General features: G+C 53.7%; 1 protein-coding gene across 4 annotated transcripts in view; it reads right to left on the bottom strand.

Annotated features, from left to right (window-relative positions):
• VIPR1 (vasoactive intestinal peptide receptor 1) overlaps nucleotides 1-14,380 on the bottom strand; it is a 34,607-nt gene extending 20,227 nt beyond the window's left edge. Inside the window, exons 1-2 of one of the 4 annotated variants that reach the window (XM_011950946.1) lie at nucleotides 14,179-14,380; nucleotides 3,105-3,210 (exon numbers count right to left, since the gene is read on the bottom strand). In XM_011950946.1, the coding sequence (XP_011806336.1) occupies nucleotides 3,105-3,210; nucleotides 14,179-14,256 (184 nt within the window). In that variant the 5' untranslated portion in view covers nucleotides 14,257-14,380. The remainder of the gene's footprint in view (nucleotides 1-3,104; nucleotides 3,211-14,178) is intronic. The other 3 variants (XM_011950947.1, XM_011950949.1, XM_011950948.1) reach the window with 3 other exon arrangements.
• Nucleotides 14,381-14,792: the final 412 nt, after the last annotated feature.

The following is a 14,792-nucleotide window of genomic DNA, read 5'->3' as shown; positions in this document are numbered from 1 at the left end:
GGCACTGTTCTAACCTCTTTGGATGAATGACTTATTTAACGCTTCCATTTCACAGATGAGGAAACAGAGGCACAGAGTGATTAGACAAGCAGCTCAAGGTCATGTTGCTGGTAAGCGGTACAGTATATTCACATGTTCCCACTCCTCTTGGTTGGAAGGGCTGTCATTTCTCTGGGAATTTTGCTGCTGCTGGGCTTTGTTTACCCCTCTCTGACAGCACTGGGCACGCCCTGTTATGCAGACCGGCTATTGTGTCTGGGTGCCAGCTTGGGGTAAGGGTTGGTGAGGCAGGGTGAGGCGGGGCCTCTGCTGTGTCATTCTGTAGACTTGTGTGCACACAGAGATACACACACTGACATTTGTGCTGGCGGCCAGCACAGGCTGGGGAGTGAATCCGGGGCTGGGTCTCTGGCCCTGAGTTCTGCTTCACTGTGGTGGGACAGAAGAGAGGAAACCAGGCCCTGCCTTTGGGAGGCCACACTTGGCCTCAAGGAATCTTAGCACAACCAAGGCTGGGCTGTGAACTAGTGCTGGGGTGAGGGCAGCCAGCAGGGCAAGGGAGCAGGACGAGAGGCCAATATGAGGGACATGGTCGGGGAAGCAGGGGACGGGGTGACAGCCATGAATATACTTGGTACCTGGAACCGCCTGTTGTCCTGGGCTAGGCAATGGGAATATTTCCTGTGTACCTGCCCTAATGAGGCCCCACAGGTCCCATCACACATGTCACCAGGCCTATAGAAATACAGGGCCCAGGCTGGCTGTGTGTGCCCACAGGTGGGGCTGTGCCCCCACCAGGAAAGCCCAACCCAGAGCTTGGGGTAAGGGTTGGTGAGGCAAGGTGAGGTGGGGCCTCTGCTGTGTCATTCTGTAAACTTGTGTGCACACAGAGATACACACACTGACATTTGCGTGCCAGTACACAGAACACCAGGCACACATGCAAACGTGCACACACGTACACTTACCTGAACACAGGCAACAGACACAAGCAAACGGGCACAGAGAGACACACAACTCACAGAGACATACATTCAGAGAGACAGACATGTCTGGGTGTACCACTGACACTCACACTGATAGACATACAAGCCAACACACAGAGACACAGCACACTGGGCAGACACACCTAGGCATGTCCAGAGATGGCATGTGCCCATGCTTAAATAGACACACACTTCTGACTCACAACGATACTCAGAGTCAGACACAGAGCTATAGACCCCAGAGGCACAGACGCAGCTCCAGACAGACATGGGCCAGGGGCGCATACCTAGATGTGCATGAACACGCACAGAGCCCTACACAAGGCCACGGACAGACTCATGGCCACAACCTATGCCCACCCTTCTCTGCATCCCAGCCTGGCTGCTGGTGACAGGGTGTTGGCACCCAACGGGAACGCTGTGCCAGCAGTGACCTCATCGGAATCACAAGGCTGGCCTGCCCCTCGGCGTGGGAGGTGCGCAGCGGAGTCTAGAGTCTGGGCCTCTCGGGGCTGCCTATGATCCCACCGTTGGGGCCTGCCAAAGCCTGTCTGCACCTGGTCTTGGCTCCCTGCACTGGTAGAGTAGGGTGGGGCCTGTAGGTAGTGGGCAGGCCCAGCCACCCCTGGACCCATGCCTCAGTCTCTCGGCCCTAGAGTCAAGGGGTTGTCCTGCTTTGAGATCAGAGTAGGCGAAGCCCATCTGTGAGGCTACACTTACTCACTTACAGAGCAGGAGGCAGACAGCCTGGGCACCAGGGCCAAGAAGAGGGACCTGGAAGGGGTTACATAACTGTCAGCTTTAGAAGGTGGAAGGGGAACTAGGGAGCCAGGAAGATGTAAAGATGCTCCTGGCTCCTGAGCAAGGCTGTTACATAAGTGTAAGCTCAGCCTCAGGGAGATAGCCTGGGATGGAGGCCCAGAATGAGCCCAGCCATCTCACTGCCTCCAGCCCAGACGTGCCAGGCTGCTGTCCCTGGCAGTAAGACTTGAACCTGCCAACCATGCCCCATTTCCCATGGGAAGTCTACCTCAGTGCCTCCCACCTTTCCAGACTCTCTGTTTCTCCAAACCTGCTCACCCCTCCAAGTCTGGTTCAAGTGGTACCAAATAATTCCACCTGTTCTTACCTGGAGCTGCTGAGCCAAAAAGAGGGTGCTGTCATCTGTCCTGATAGCCCTGCTGTCCAGTCTAGGTAGCTGGGCACCACCCTTCACACTGCCAGGTGGAGCTCTCCCAGCCCCCTGAGGAGGAGTGGCTGGGGCCCTCATGTGCTTAGCCTCTGGGGCTGACCTTGACTGGTCTCATCAACCGAATAATGAGCTGATGGTTCATCTGGCCACTAAGGGTGGGATGGAGAAGCCAGTGTGTGTGCCTGTATGTGTATGCTTAGGGGCTGGGCATGTGTGTGTGTGTGTGTGTGTGTGTGTGGTGTCACTATCGGTCCTCTGGGTGTGGCAGAGGCAGAGCCTGGGGTTGAGAGGGAGGAGTGAGCCTAAGTTTCCAGGCTGAGTATTGGCTGTGGTGAGTATTCCACATCTGTCCAGACAAAACTTGTGCCCCTTCTTGCTCTGGACCACCAAGATGGCTTTGAGCTTCCATGCGGTCCCTGTGGGGGTCACATATTGTGACTGAATGTCCCTCTTCTTCCTTTGAGATGCTAACAGTACAATGTTATAATCTTGGAGTACGGTATTATGGGGCTAGTTCTCCCCATGTCAGCTCCTGAGTGTTCTGGAACCTGCCTACCCTCATTGGTCACAGGTCCCCCACCACGCAGCATGCTGGGCCTTGTGTCCTGGGTGGGCTGGCCACCGTGGAGATCTTCATTTTTCCTGGAGAAGAGGGATAGGGACCCCCAGAGGCAGAGTTGGCTCCATGTACCTTTCAGAACCCCGATTTAGTATGTCCTCCTCAGCTCCGGCTGGGAGCTCCCCAGACCTGGGGTGGGAATGTGGAAGCCTGTGAGCCCCTTTCTTCTTCCATCTGGCTCCCCAGCCGCTCCTCATCATCATCCAACAAATGTGGAACGAACGTGACTTGGATCTCAGCTCGAGACATGAGGAATCGTGGGCTCCCTGGGGGCGTGCAGCCCCCCCTTTGCCCATGGGGGCCTCACCTGTTGTCTCATTCTCCAGCTGGGCCTCCTCCAGGCACTGCTTGTGCTGCACCTCGATCATCTGCACATAGTCACACTCCTCCTGCAGCCTGGCTGCCTGGCCACCCTGGGGACAAAGACAGGGAGGGCCCATCAGCCTCGTTCATAGACTCGGGAGCACCAGGCCCAGTCTCTGGATGCACCTGCCCTCTCCCTGGAAGAGATCCAAGTTCCATATGGAACCCAATACCAACCCCAGACTGAAACCTGAACCTCACTCCAACCTGTTGTCCATTGCCCCCAAACCTGGGTCGGCCCTGAGGACCCTGCCACAGCTTCTTGATGGCTCCTGCAATAGTGCTGCAGCTATAACTGCTTTGTCTCTTTGTGGGTGGCACAACTCCAGATGGCGGCAAGAGGGCCTCCCCTTAGAGGCCTGAGCTGGCCCTCTGGACTCTGCCACTCTCCAGCTTGGCTTGAGAGTCTGTCCCTGTCTCGGTTTCCCTGATGAGTGGGGCCAGCTCATGCTACTACTCTGTTATGTGGAGTTGGATCCTGGCCTCTGGTTTCCAGCGCCAGCCCCAGGAAGAATCTAGGAGTCTAGCTGTATTTTCCAGCTGCTGTCATTCCAGGATTCTGTGCTCAGTCCCCTGGGTCACCAGGCTAGGAAGGGGACTCTGGCCTTCCTTGCCCAGACCTCACCTGTCTCCTTTTTAGTTTCTAAATAATTCAAGCTATACCAGATCTACTGAGGGTAGGGAGGTTTAAGGAAGTAAGAGAGCACCTCTAGGATACCACCAGGCCTCCCCTGTCTCTGGAAAATGAAGAGAAGGGATGGAAAAGCCCAAGCTTCTCCCCTGCTCCTCCCTGTACCCTGGCCAGGGATCAGGGGTGGGTCAGACCATGGTGACTGGGGACACTGACCTTGTGGAAGACATGTGAGTGGGGGTGATGGCTGTCTGGGAACAGCCAGAAAAAAGTAGGTCTCGGGAGCTTTTAGATGGGTTAGGGTGGGTGAAGGCCTCCATGGAGGAAGCGTTGGGCTGGCAGCAGCTTCTGCGTCTTTGGCTTTAGAAAAGTGGCTGCTGGTCCCGGCAACCCCACACCAGTTTCCTTATCTCTGCCTGGGGAGAATGTTGGTTTCCACCAGGGCCATAGGAGAGAGTCCAGCAAGACCACTCCAGAGTCAGACATTCTCAGTGTCTCCTCCAACTTGTCCCTCCCACCCTGGGACAGGATCCTTACCTCCCTGGGCCTCAGTTTCTCTGTAGGCTACATGGGCCTCAACCACCTCCCCTGCTGACTTAGAGATTTCTTGAAGTGGGTCTGTGGGAAGAACATAGGTGGGGGACCTTCCTTTAAGGAGGTCCCTCTTGGCCTGCAGGGACCAAAGTGCTTAGTACTTTGACCACTGTTTTAAGTAAATCAGCTCCATTTACTGGGATGTGCATCCCAGCTGGCAGCCAGCAATCCATTGCTGTGGTGGGAGAGGGGTCCAAGCTGAAGCTGAACAACTCAGTGCCTAAGAGGCTGCACAGCCAAGTCCCTTCCACCCCAAACAGCTCTCTCATTCCTATTGAGGGCTCTCTGGTCGAGCTTCTGTCTCACAGGTCACCTGAAGGCCAACACTCCCAGAAGCAGCTAGCACCATGGTTGACCTCATCCAGGTCCAGGGAAGGCCTCCCTCTCCAAGACTCCTTTAGATTTCCCCAGAATCCAGACCTCACCTGTGTTGCCCTGAAAGCTGCACAGTGAACATGAGCTCCATCTTGCACCTTTACCAGCCAACTGGGTAAAGACATTAGCTGATAAGTCATTTAAAACATATTGAAAGTAACACAGTTGTGTGATGGAGCATGATACAGTTACTCGTATAACTGTTAAAAGATAGGAGGCTTCAAGGAAACTGTGTCTGTGGTTCCTCTTTGGGGTCATGTGCTTCCTCTCTTTTCCATAAGGGTTACTCAGGCTGAAATGCTCAAGATACTCTGTCTCAAGGGATTTGTGGCTGGTTCATCCTCAAGTATGGGGGAAGAGTGGCCAGGTAGATCTCAGAGGTGGCTTCTGGAAGAGGAACCTGGGTACTGGCCACCCTGCCTTGTATCCCATCATTGGTCTGTCTTGCCTGTCTTGGAGCACGTTTCTCACCAAGGTACCATCCCAACCCCGTTTCCCACCAGCAATAGGGTTCATTCTACTTTCTGGCCCCTTTCCAGCCTCTCCTGATTCTCCTGTCCATTCTCACCTCTCATGACACTGTAACCTGAAAACAGGATGGATATTAGTGGATATTTATTGTTTCTGCCTTCCACCATCCTTTACTCTCTTCTGGTGCCATGTTCTCCTCTGTATCTAGGAAACAACCTCCTTCCCTACCTCCAGTTCATGGAGTGCTGATGAACTCTCTTCCAGGGGATTGACATGTGACCAAGGCTTAAGTCAATCAGAGCATTCCTGGCCACAGTGCCTGACACATAGCCTGAGTCAGGCTACTCAGAGCCAGGAGGCTCACTCCTGGGACTTTGGATTAAGTGATTAAGCAAGTGAATTTCTTTTTCCCACTGTACTGGAAACCTTAAAGGAAGCAAGGGCTCAAGCTTCTGCTGTCTTCTTCTTGACAAGTGGAACACAGGGATGAAAACTACACAGCTGAAGGCAGAATAGAGAGACGGAGAAAAATCAGGTTCTCTTAATATTGTCTGGGTCTGTGAATGCAGCCATACCTGAAACCAGCCCTACTGCTAGCAACATGAGCTGATGCCTTGCCTTTATAGCTTGGCTCAGTTGAGTTTTCTGTTGGTCGCTGTAAACAAAAGTGTCCAGCCTTGCCCTCTGAGGACAGGACAATGGACGCCCTCACTTTCTGGGCCATCTGAAGCCAGGACTGTGGCCATGTAGTTTGCCAAGAAATATTTGTTTCCCAATCACCATGGGTGCCTAGGATTTCTGGCAGCTTTGGCTTGCAGCTCTCTGAGGGTAGAAGAGTGTTGGGTCAACTTCTCCATCCGTTTCCCAATCACCATGGGTGCCTAGGATTTCTGGCAGCTTTGGCTTGCAGCTCTCTGAGGGTAGAAGAGTGTTGGGTGCAACTTCCCTCAGCTGCACAGACACAGAGCCTTTCCTTAGAGGCAGTTTGGAGAGAAAGGAGGATTGGGTACTGAAGCCTGTGGTGTTTATGAAAAAGTAGGTGTGGTCTGGAAGATGAGCTCTCTCTTTGTCACAATTTAGTTTAGTGTTGAGCCCTATCTGGGAAGGGGTAGAGGAAATGGAGACCCAAAGAGGGACCTGAGGTGACCCCGCAAATGCGCATTCCCAGATGGGACCTAAGTCTGACCGCTGGTCTGGACTGCATCAGTCCTCCACAGCCTCGCCTTGGGTCCTCTGGTCAACCATTGCCCTTTGAGGGACCGGGCCAGGGCAGCTCCCTCTAGTCCTTATCACTGAGGAATTCAGGCAGACTTTGGACTTCCTCTCCCACTTATTTATTTCCCTATTCTAAACATCCTCATTATCCCTCTGGACTTCATGCACACAGAGAAAGTTGAAAAATTCCCTGGCTGAATATAGCCAAGCCTACTGATCTTGGGGAAGTGTTCCAGGGTGGGATATAGCTAGAGTCTGGGCTTCCTACAGAATGGGTATGCTGTACTCATTCTGTAGAGGTAGGTCATGGAGGATATGCGAGTTAGACAATTAGAAGTGGAGTAAGAGCACCCCAGAAAGTAGAGCAGCATGTGCGCAAGCATGGAGGCATGAAAATGCCTAATACATGCAAGGTTGTGAGAAGCCTGGTGTAGCTGCAGCAAGGAGTTCCAGGGGCATCGGGAGACAAGTTGAGAGATGTAGACTGGGGTAGGATTGGGAAGGGCCTGGAATGCCAGTTTTCAATGTGAACTTTCACTCCTAGGCCATGGGGGCCAACAGAGACTTGAACCAGGAGACTGAGGATGGGGGATGCACATTTTACAAAGATCCCTCAGGTTGCAGGTGGTGGGGCTGAAAGCTATTGCACCAGTGTAGGCAGGAACTACTGAAGCCTGGGCAGGACAGTGGATACAGAGAAGAGGAGGCATAGAGAGGAGGGGGTAGGTGGAATGAACAAGACTTGGTTAGTTCCTGTCTCCAACTAGACTCAGGATTCTCCGGCCAACTCCCTGTCATTCACCTCCCACATCCAGCTAACACCATGGCAGAGGACAGAAGAAGATCAGGATGGAGGAGATGCTGTGGACTTCTTCAGTCTTGCCTGGGTCCCTTCTGGGCTTAGGAACTCCTGTCCTAAAGAAGGTGCTGAGAGCCCAGCCTGGCCCAAAACTCTCCAGCCTCAGCTCAACTGCAGGGTCAGGCTGTCTTTAAGCTTACTTTTTGGAGCTCAGTCTGGTACAGGAATTGGTAAGGGGCTAGAAAGAAAGCCCTGCTTTTGCCTCTCCATGTGGGGTTCTCTGAGATCTGGAGCAAAAGCTAGGTGTGGTGGTAGGGGTATGGGTGAAGATGCTGGGAGTTGTAGCTGTTAGATGCAAGGGGCTCTGAAAGACAGGGTGGGCCATGCTCAGGTTCGTAGGCCATGTTCAATCTCCTCAAGGGAAGCCTGAGACCACAGCTACTGCCTCGAACCAGAAGCCCCAGCCTCGTCATCTGGGGCCAGGGAACTAGGGCAGGAGGAGCCAAGTAGCGCAGCAGGAAGCATGAGTCCCTCTGAGGAGCAGCTGGTCTCTGAGAGGAGCACAAAATGCAGCAGGCTGGATAAGGTGAGGCAGGAGAAAAAACTGTCTGCAAATTACCAAGCATGCGGAGCCTCCATGGATGATTTGTGTTTCTGAGGTTTGTCAAGAGGGCTATTTTACTTTTTTCCTGCCTGCGACTATTAATAGAGGCAGGGGAATGGGAATTAGAGGACAGGGGGCTCAGGAGTGGTTCCATTTACCCTCTCCCCCATGACCCCAGCCCTTTACAGAAACCATCTCATATCTCGTGACTTATTTGCTCTACTCCTCCAGCCCCCCTGCTGAAATCATGGGGTAAAAAAGAGACACGGGGGAATGGAGGAGCCAGAGAGAAAGCAGTGTGATCACAGGCACACAGGACAGCAGCCCAGCTTCCTATCCTTGCTAGCTTTTGCATGTGAGTGGGCGAGGACGTGCACACCTTGTGGTTGGGAGGCAAGAAGGGAGAGAGGAGAGAAAAAGTGGGAGGAGGGAAGGGCAGGAAAGGAGCAGGTAAAGAACATAGGAAGGTAAGTTGGATCACGGGATCCAGGAGTCACAAAAGAAAGGGGAAACATGCTCCCAGCTTTGCAGAAAGCGCTAAAGGAAGTCAAAATAAGACTTCCCCTCACTGTGGAGCAACCTGCTAGGGTGATGGGAGTATGTAATAGTTTGACCTGGGCAGTGGTGACACAGGTGTATACATATGTCACAATTCACTGAGCTGTCAATTCAGATTTGTGCATTTTACTAATTTTAAAAATATCTAAAGTCCCAGCACAGTATGGACACGCCATAGCCCACCCTGGAAGTAGTAGTCCCCTCTTCATGAGGTGGCAGAGCCTAGTTCAGACCACAGGTTCCAGAATGAGACTGTCTGCCGCTTCCTGGCTGGATGACTTGGGCAATTTACTCAACCTCATCTATAAAATGGGGACAACAACAATACCACCTACTTCTAGAATTGGGGTTGAGGGTCACATGTAAAAGACAACAGCCAGGCACCAGCAGCATTAGCAGTGACTGTCAGAGCTCTAGTCGTCCTCATGCCAGGCTGCCCCTACCGTCCACACCCAAGCCTAGCCACAGCTGTAGTGCCTTGCATAACCCCAGGCAGGCTGAAGTTCCTACCTACTGACAAGTGCCAGCCGTACCCACCAGAGGTCTCAAGTCTGCCAGTTAGCTTCGCCCTGTACTAATTTCTCTTCTCTTCCTTGTTTCTTTACATCCCTTTGCCAACAGCCCAAAGCCTCCCTGCTGCAAATTCTTTTTTTTTTTGCCGCCTCACTTCCTCTTAGGGAAGGCTGAACTCTGGTAGAAGAGGAGAATGAGAACTGTTGTGTGAGGGTTGATAGGGTTGGGGAGGAAGAGGGGGAGACAGAGGGATACAGGATTGTGCTTGGGAGAAGAAGAACTTTCCACATCTCAGAGTGATATCAAGACAAGGGCTCTCATAATTAGCAGAACCCGAGCGCAGACATTCAGCTTGTTCCCATCTAAGGGTTCTTCTTGGAAGGTTTCTTTCGGGGGCATGAAGCCTTTATTTGCAGAAGAACACAGGCTAAGCATTTAGTTTAAATCCTCTGCTGCTTGTTTGTGATCCTGGCCACATCTAGGAAACTGAGTTTGCAGAACTCAGCTTATAAACACAGTGCCTGTGGGTGGCATTGGTGTTGGAGCCACCTGCAGAGGGCTGGACTCCAGCACAGGCAGCCACAAGGCTATGAGTCCTTAGTACATGGAGGTTGGTTGGTGACCGCTTCCCCCTCCTCTGGTGACCTGCTGTGCAGGAAGAACTTGTTCTGAAGTTAGGTAGTAGGAGGCAGTTCCTGAGAGATAATGGGCAGCATGAGATGGGCTGCATGAAAAGACTAGGTCCTGCCCAGTGGAGCCCAGCCTGACTCTCACTGCAAGACACCTGGCTTTCTCCCTTCCAGTTCGCTGGACAGTCCTGTCAGACACAGACATGAAACTCCTGCGAGAAGACCAAGCCGTGGATAATATCACCACTCATCCTGTGGCGCTTCATTACATTCCAACTGGGGATATTTGAAAGATATTAAGCAATTCCTGTCAATTTTGTTAGGTGTAATGACAGCATCATAGTTATAGAGAAGAGTGTCCTTTGGTTTTAGAGATGCATTCTGAAATGATTTGGGGTAAAAGGTCAGGAAGTTTATAATTTACTTTAAAATACTTCAGCCCAAAAGCAAATGAAGCATATATTAATTGTTAGATGTTAACACTTGTCAAACCTCGGAATTGGGTATTTGTGCGTTCATTATAATATTCTCTCCACTTGTTTATAAATTTTCACCAAAAAATTAAAAATTTGAAACACTATACATGTGGTGGAGAGATTAAACTGCTTTTTCTTCTTCAGAAATAATTCTAAGGGGCCGGGTGCGGTGGCTCAGGCCTGTAATTCCTAGAACTTTGGGAGGCTGAGGCAGGTAGATCACCTGAAGCCAGGAGTTCGAGAGCAGCCTGGCCAACATGGCGAAACCCTGTCTCTACTAAAAATACAAAAATTATCCAGGCATGGTGGTGGGAGCCTGCAATCTCATCTCCTAGGGAGGTTGAGGCAGAAGAATCACTTAAACCTGGAAGCTGGAGGTTACAGTGAGCCAAGATCACACCACCACACTCCAGCCTGGGTGACAGAGCAAGACTCCATTTCAAAAAGGGGGAAAAAAAAAGAAAGAAATACTTCTAAGTTATGTGAGAGAGTTTGTACATACTGACATTTTCAATAGGTACAATAAAAATCATTTTGTATTGGGAAGTCAAATAGGGTAAGGCAGAATCTAGGGGTTGAACAGAAGGGGTTAAGAAAGGGACTAGGCTTTGCATAGTCCCCAGGCCCCATTCCCTGCTCCATGGCCACAGTGAAGGGTCCAGCAATGGCGGATTGTGGCAGGTAGAGGTTAGCGCCCCTACCCTTGTCTCATGACCCATGTTGGATTTCCATGAGGCTGCCCACGGTGTGAAGGCCCATCTGCTCTGAGAGGACCCATTGCCTACCTAGGCCTAGAGCCTTACCCCCAAAATGTTTTGGCCACCTCATGAAGACACCTCCCCTAAGTCCACGACTCCTGCCTGCCCTGGGAACCCCTGGGCAGATGAGGGCCAGAAATAGCTGTGTAAGGTTCCACAGGGCTCCCAAGCTGGGGACGGAGGAGAAGGGATGACGGTCACACAGTTCATGTAGCCACCTTCACAGCCATTACCTCCTTGAAAGCTCACAGAAGTCCTGCCTAAAAGACAAACTCCATTTCACAGAGTTTGTCTCCAAACTCAGAGTTTGTCTCCAAACACAGAGTTTGTTTCACAGAGGTTGGGCTCCAGCCCAACCCTCTCCTCTCGCTTCTCCTGCACAATGGGCCGAGTCCTCTCACCTTCCCTTTTGTGGTGAGGAACCCGAGGCCCTTCCACAGAGGTTAAAGACGTTCCCAAGGTCAAGCCATTGCCATGGAGTGGAGTGAGGACCAGCTCTCCTGTCCCCAGCCTGGGCTCCCCAAGGATGCCCTACAAACCTCAGAGAAGGCCTAGTATTAGTGCACCAGGACGGGAGGGTGGAAACTTCCAAAGGGGCTTGCTTTTCCAGCATGGTACCCTGGGAGCCCTGGCCAGGCCTCACTGAGGTGGTAACCTCACTTGAGGGGGAGCCTGACCCAGGTGCAGCCATGTTTTCCAGAGCTCATAGGGTGGCCTGTTGGGGGCCAAGAGGGCCTGGGCAGCTGTGGTCAGCCTCTGGAGAGGGTAGAGTCAGGTGGCAGGGGCAGCAGGATGCCGGTGGCAGGGTGAGGCCTTCAGGAGCTGGTGGCCACTAATCAACCTCAGAGTGGGGGAGAAGCCAAGCCTCTCCCAGCTCCTGGGACTCCTCCTTCTGGGGCCAGGCCCATTGGTCCTGTCAACAGAGGCTGTTTTATGGTTTAGGGTGAAAGATTGGCTCATCTGGTCAAACTCTTCAGAGAACCGTCCTGCTTCTTCCAAGGGAGCCTCCACTGACTGTTCCTCTCAGCAACCCCTCCCCCGGTTCTAGGAGACTGTACCCCACATCCATCTGGGCCCTTCCTCCTAAGTCACTGGGTCTAGTCTCCCATACCAGATAGAGAATTTTCTCAGGAGGAGGCCTGTGACTCTCTCCTCCAGCCTCGTGCTGGGCATTGCCCTGAGCAGCTCTGCTTCTGGATGAGGAGTCCCTGTGTCTGCTGTCTGGGGGGCAGGGGCAGTGGAAGGCTTGACAGGTGACCTTGGGGCAGACTTCCTCCTCTGAGACACTGGAGGTTTTCTTTCCTTTTTTTTTTTTTTTTTTTTTTGCCTCCCTGTTCAGAGATTTCCCCTTTCCAGGCTGAAGTCAGGGCACCATAAACAGGAGTGATAAGGCCTTGGGCCTTCAACCTGAACTTTGCAGCTGCCATTTTATGACTCTGATAACTCCTGGCACCCCCCCTAACCCCTGCTGTCACACCAAGTCCAGCTAGAGCAGCATTGCCTGGTGTCCATTCCATGAGGGAGTGATTGGTAGCTGGCGGGGAGGAAGGAGAAGCAGGGAGGGAAACAGGGACCCCTCACTCCAGCCTGCCCTCACCCAGTCCTGGTTGAGTCCCTTCTCCTCTCTCTGTGGACCCAGCTCCTGCACTGGACTGTAAGGAATATGGGAATATAGAGACCCCAGCCCCTGACCTCATAGGATGGCCAGAATAGCCCAGCCTGGGAGGTGGGTAGGGTTGAAGGGTGGAGTTAGAGGGGGAAGGGTCGAGTTGGTTGGAGCAATCAGGGAAGGCTGTCTGGAGGAGGAGATAGAGTTGGGCACTAAACGAATAAGATGTGGAAAGACAGGGGGAGGGTAGGCATTAGAGGGAGGAGACAGATTTGGGCTGTCTCTGAAGTGTGAAGCAGAAGTGGCCTGATGTGAAAGGAGGCCTTTCTGAATCCACTCTGCCCCTGAGCTCAGAAGCCTCTCGGGATGGAGGAATGGGGTGTCAGCAGTGGTTCCAAGATCCCTGGCTCATCCAAGAAGAGTTTGAGTGTCTTGAACCCGGGGTTGGGAGGGCCAGAGGGTTGTTGGAGAGGCCCGGAGGCTTCATGCAAGTTGTGCCAGAGCTGTGGGCTCCGGGACAGAGTTTGGTGAGACTTTGAGTGCTCAAGAGGTTGGTCTCATGGCTGTCATGGGTGGAGGTGAGGCTCCTGCCAATTGTCAGAGGTCTGCTCCTAGGACAGGCAATGAGCTTCCCGTGCCCAGGGTGCTCAAGACATCCGCTAGATGGAAACACAGAGATTCCTGCCCTGTGGAGGTGATGGTGAGGGAAATGATCACAGGAGAGAATGAACTAGATAATCAAGATTCCTCACCCTCGGCCAGCCAAATTGGAGTGGGCCTTTAAGGCCCTACCTAAACAGCAACTCTAGATTATTCAAGGTCTGGGGTAGGGAGAAAATCAACCTCTGTCTAGGTCTAACTGGTGGCAGACAGATGTGGCTTTCATGTCTCTGGACCTCACTTTGCACCATCTGTAAAATGGGCTTCAGTAGACTCAATGAGTGCTGAGGTCTTCCCTGTTCTAGAGTGAGATGATCCATGCATCTCCTGCCTCAATCTGCCTCATGGCCCAGGTAAGCCATCCACAGATACACACATCACACCCACACATGGGGCACACGAGTATACATGTATCAAGAGCATACACATACCCACGTTGAGAGGAAGCAGAAGTGGGAGGAAGAGGGAGGCCACTGCTTGTTGGCATTGGCTTCCTGCTCAGCTCTCTCCGTGCACAGGCCTGGCCCCTCCTGTTAACCACCACCCTTAGCCCCTCACTGCTCACCAGCTTCCACCTTGGGCTCTGGTACCTTTTTGCTCTGCTCAGTGGGAGGGCACAGGGAGGGATGTGCCTGTCACTCACCTGATCCCAAGAACCCCTTCTCAAATCCTGGGGCCCCCAGCACTGGTTCTGCTGCTGACACCTCCAGACGGTCACAGCACACAAGGACGGCCCTCACATCCTGCCTCTCACCTACGGTGTACCAAACCTTCCATCTTAATCGGCAGTACCTGACCCTGCTCCCACTGACCGCCCCACCCCACTGCTCACCGGCAACCACCACAAGAAAGGCAGGTCTGGGGCCCACTCTTCCCCACTGCCCCTCCACTGATGCTGTGCCTGCTCCGGGCTGCTCTGGGAGGGACTGGGCACGATCAATATCCCAGCCCTCGCGTCTAGGTTCGGTCTGGAGCGGTGGGAGGAAGCGAGACGAGGTGCTTGATGTCCCCTATTCCTCTTACACAGACACGCGCACGGATGGCCCGGCTCCCGCCGTCCCCCACTTCCCCCACCTCCCGCAACTCCCAGGCTGCCGGGACTCAGGGAGGCCGGGCGAACACTCACCGCCGGCCCAAGGGCGCAGGCGAGGGCGCCAGCCAGCACGCATAGCCAGCGGGCGGGCAGCGGACTTGGCGGGCGCATGGTCTGCCCTGAGCCCGCGGCGGGCGGCCCCGCGCGGGCAAAGAGCTGGCGGGCGGCGCACCAGGCGGGCGATGGCCGGGAGCCTGGCAGAGTGGCGCTGGCGCGGTGGCCCCAGAGCTAAGAGGCGCAGCTCAGGGCTGAGGGCGGGCCCCGGGGGCTCGTCTGACGGGCGGCGGGTCTAGCCAATGAATGGGTGGAGGCGGGGCCGCCGCGCAGGTATGGGGCGGGGCTGGGGCCCCCCTGCGAGTGAGGAAGCTCTGCTCTCCCTTTGCCAGTCCCACACCTCGGTCTTCCGTCGTGAGACATTCATAGGCCTTCGCTCCTTAAGGCTCATCACCTGGGAATCTCGAGACCCGAACACGTCCCATCCTTCCATGCTCCCACCTCCGTACGCCCCCTCAGTCCCACCCCAGGGCGCTCCTCACGTCTACCCTCGGAGCCACCTCCTCCAGGAGGCCTCCCAGCCAGCCTCCCCATTTCCCACCTGTGCGCTTCGGAGGGCTCCTGCGCGCAAACCCGATTACGAGATATGAAGT

The sequence above is a fragment of the Colobus angolensis genome, unplaced genomic scaffold, assembly GCF_000951035.1.
Source record: "Colobus angolensis palliatus isolate OR3802 unplaced genomic scaffold, Cang.pa_1.0 Scaffold311, whole genome shotgun sequence".
In the NCBI taxonomy this organism is placed as follows: Eukaryota; Metazoa; Chordata; class Mammalia; order Primates; family Cercopithecidae; genus Colobus; species Colobus angolensis.
The sequence above is the reverse complement of the archived record's forward strand: the minus strand, read 5'-3'. Positions and strand labels throughout refer to the sequence as shown.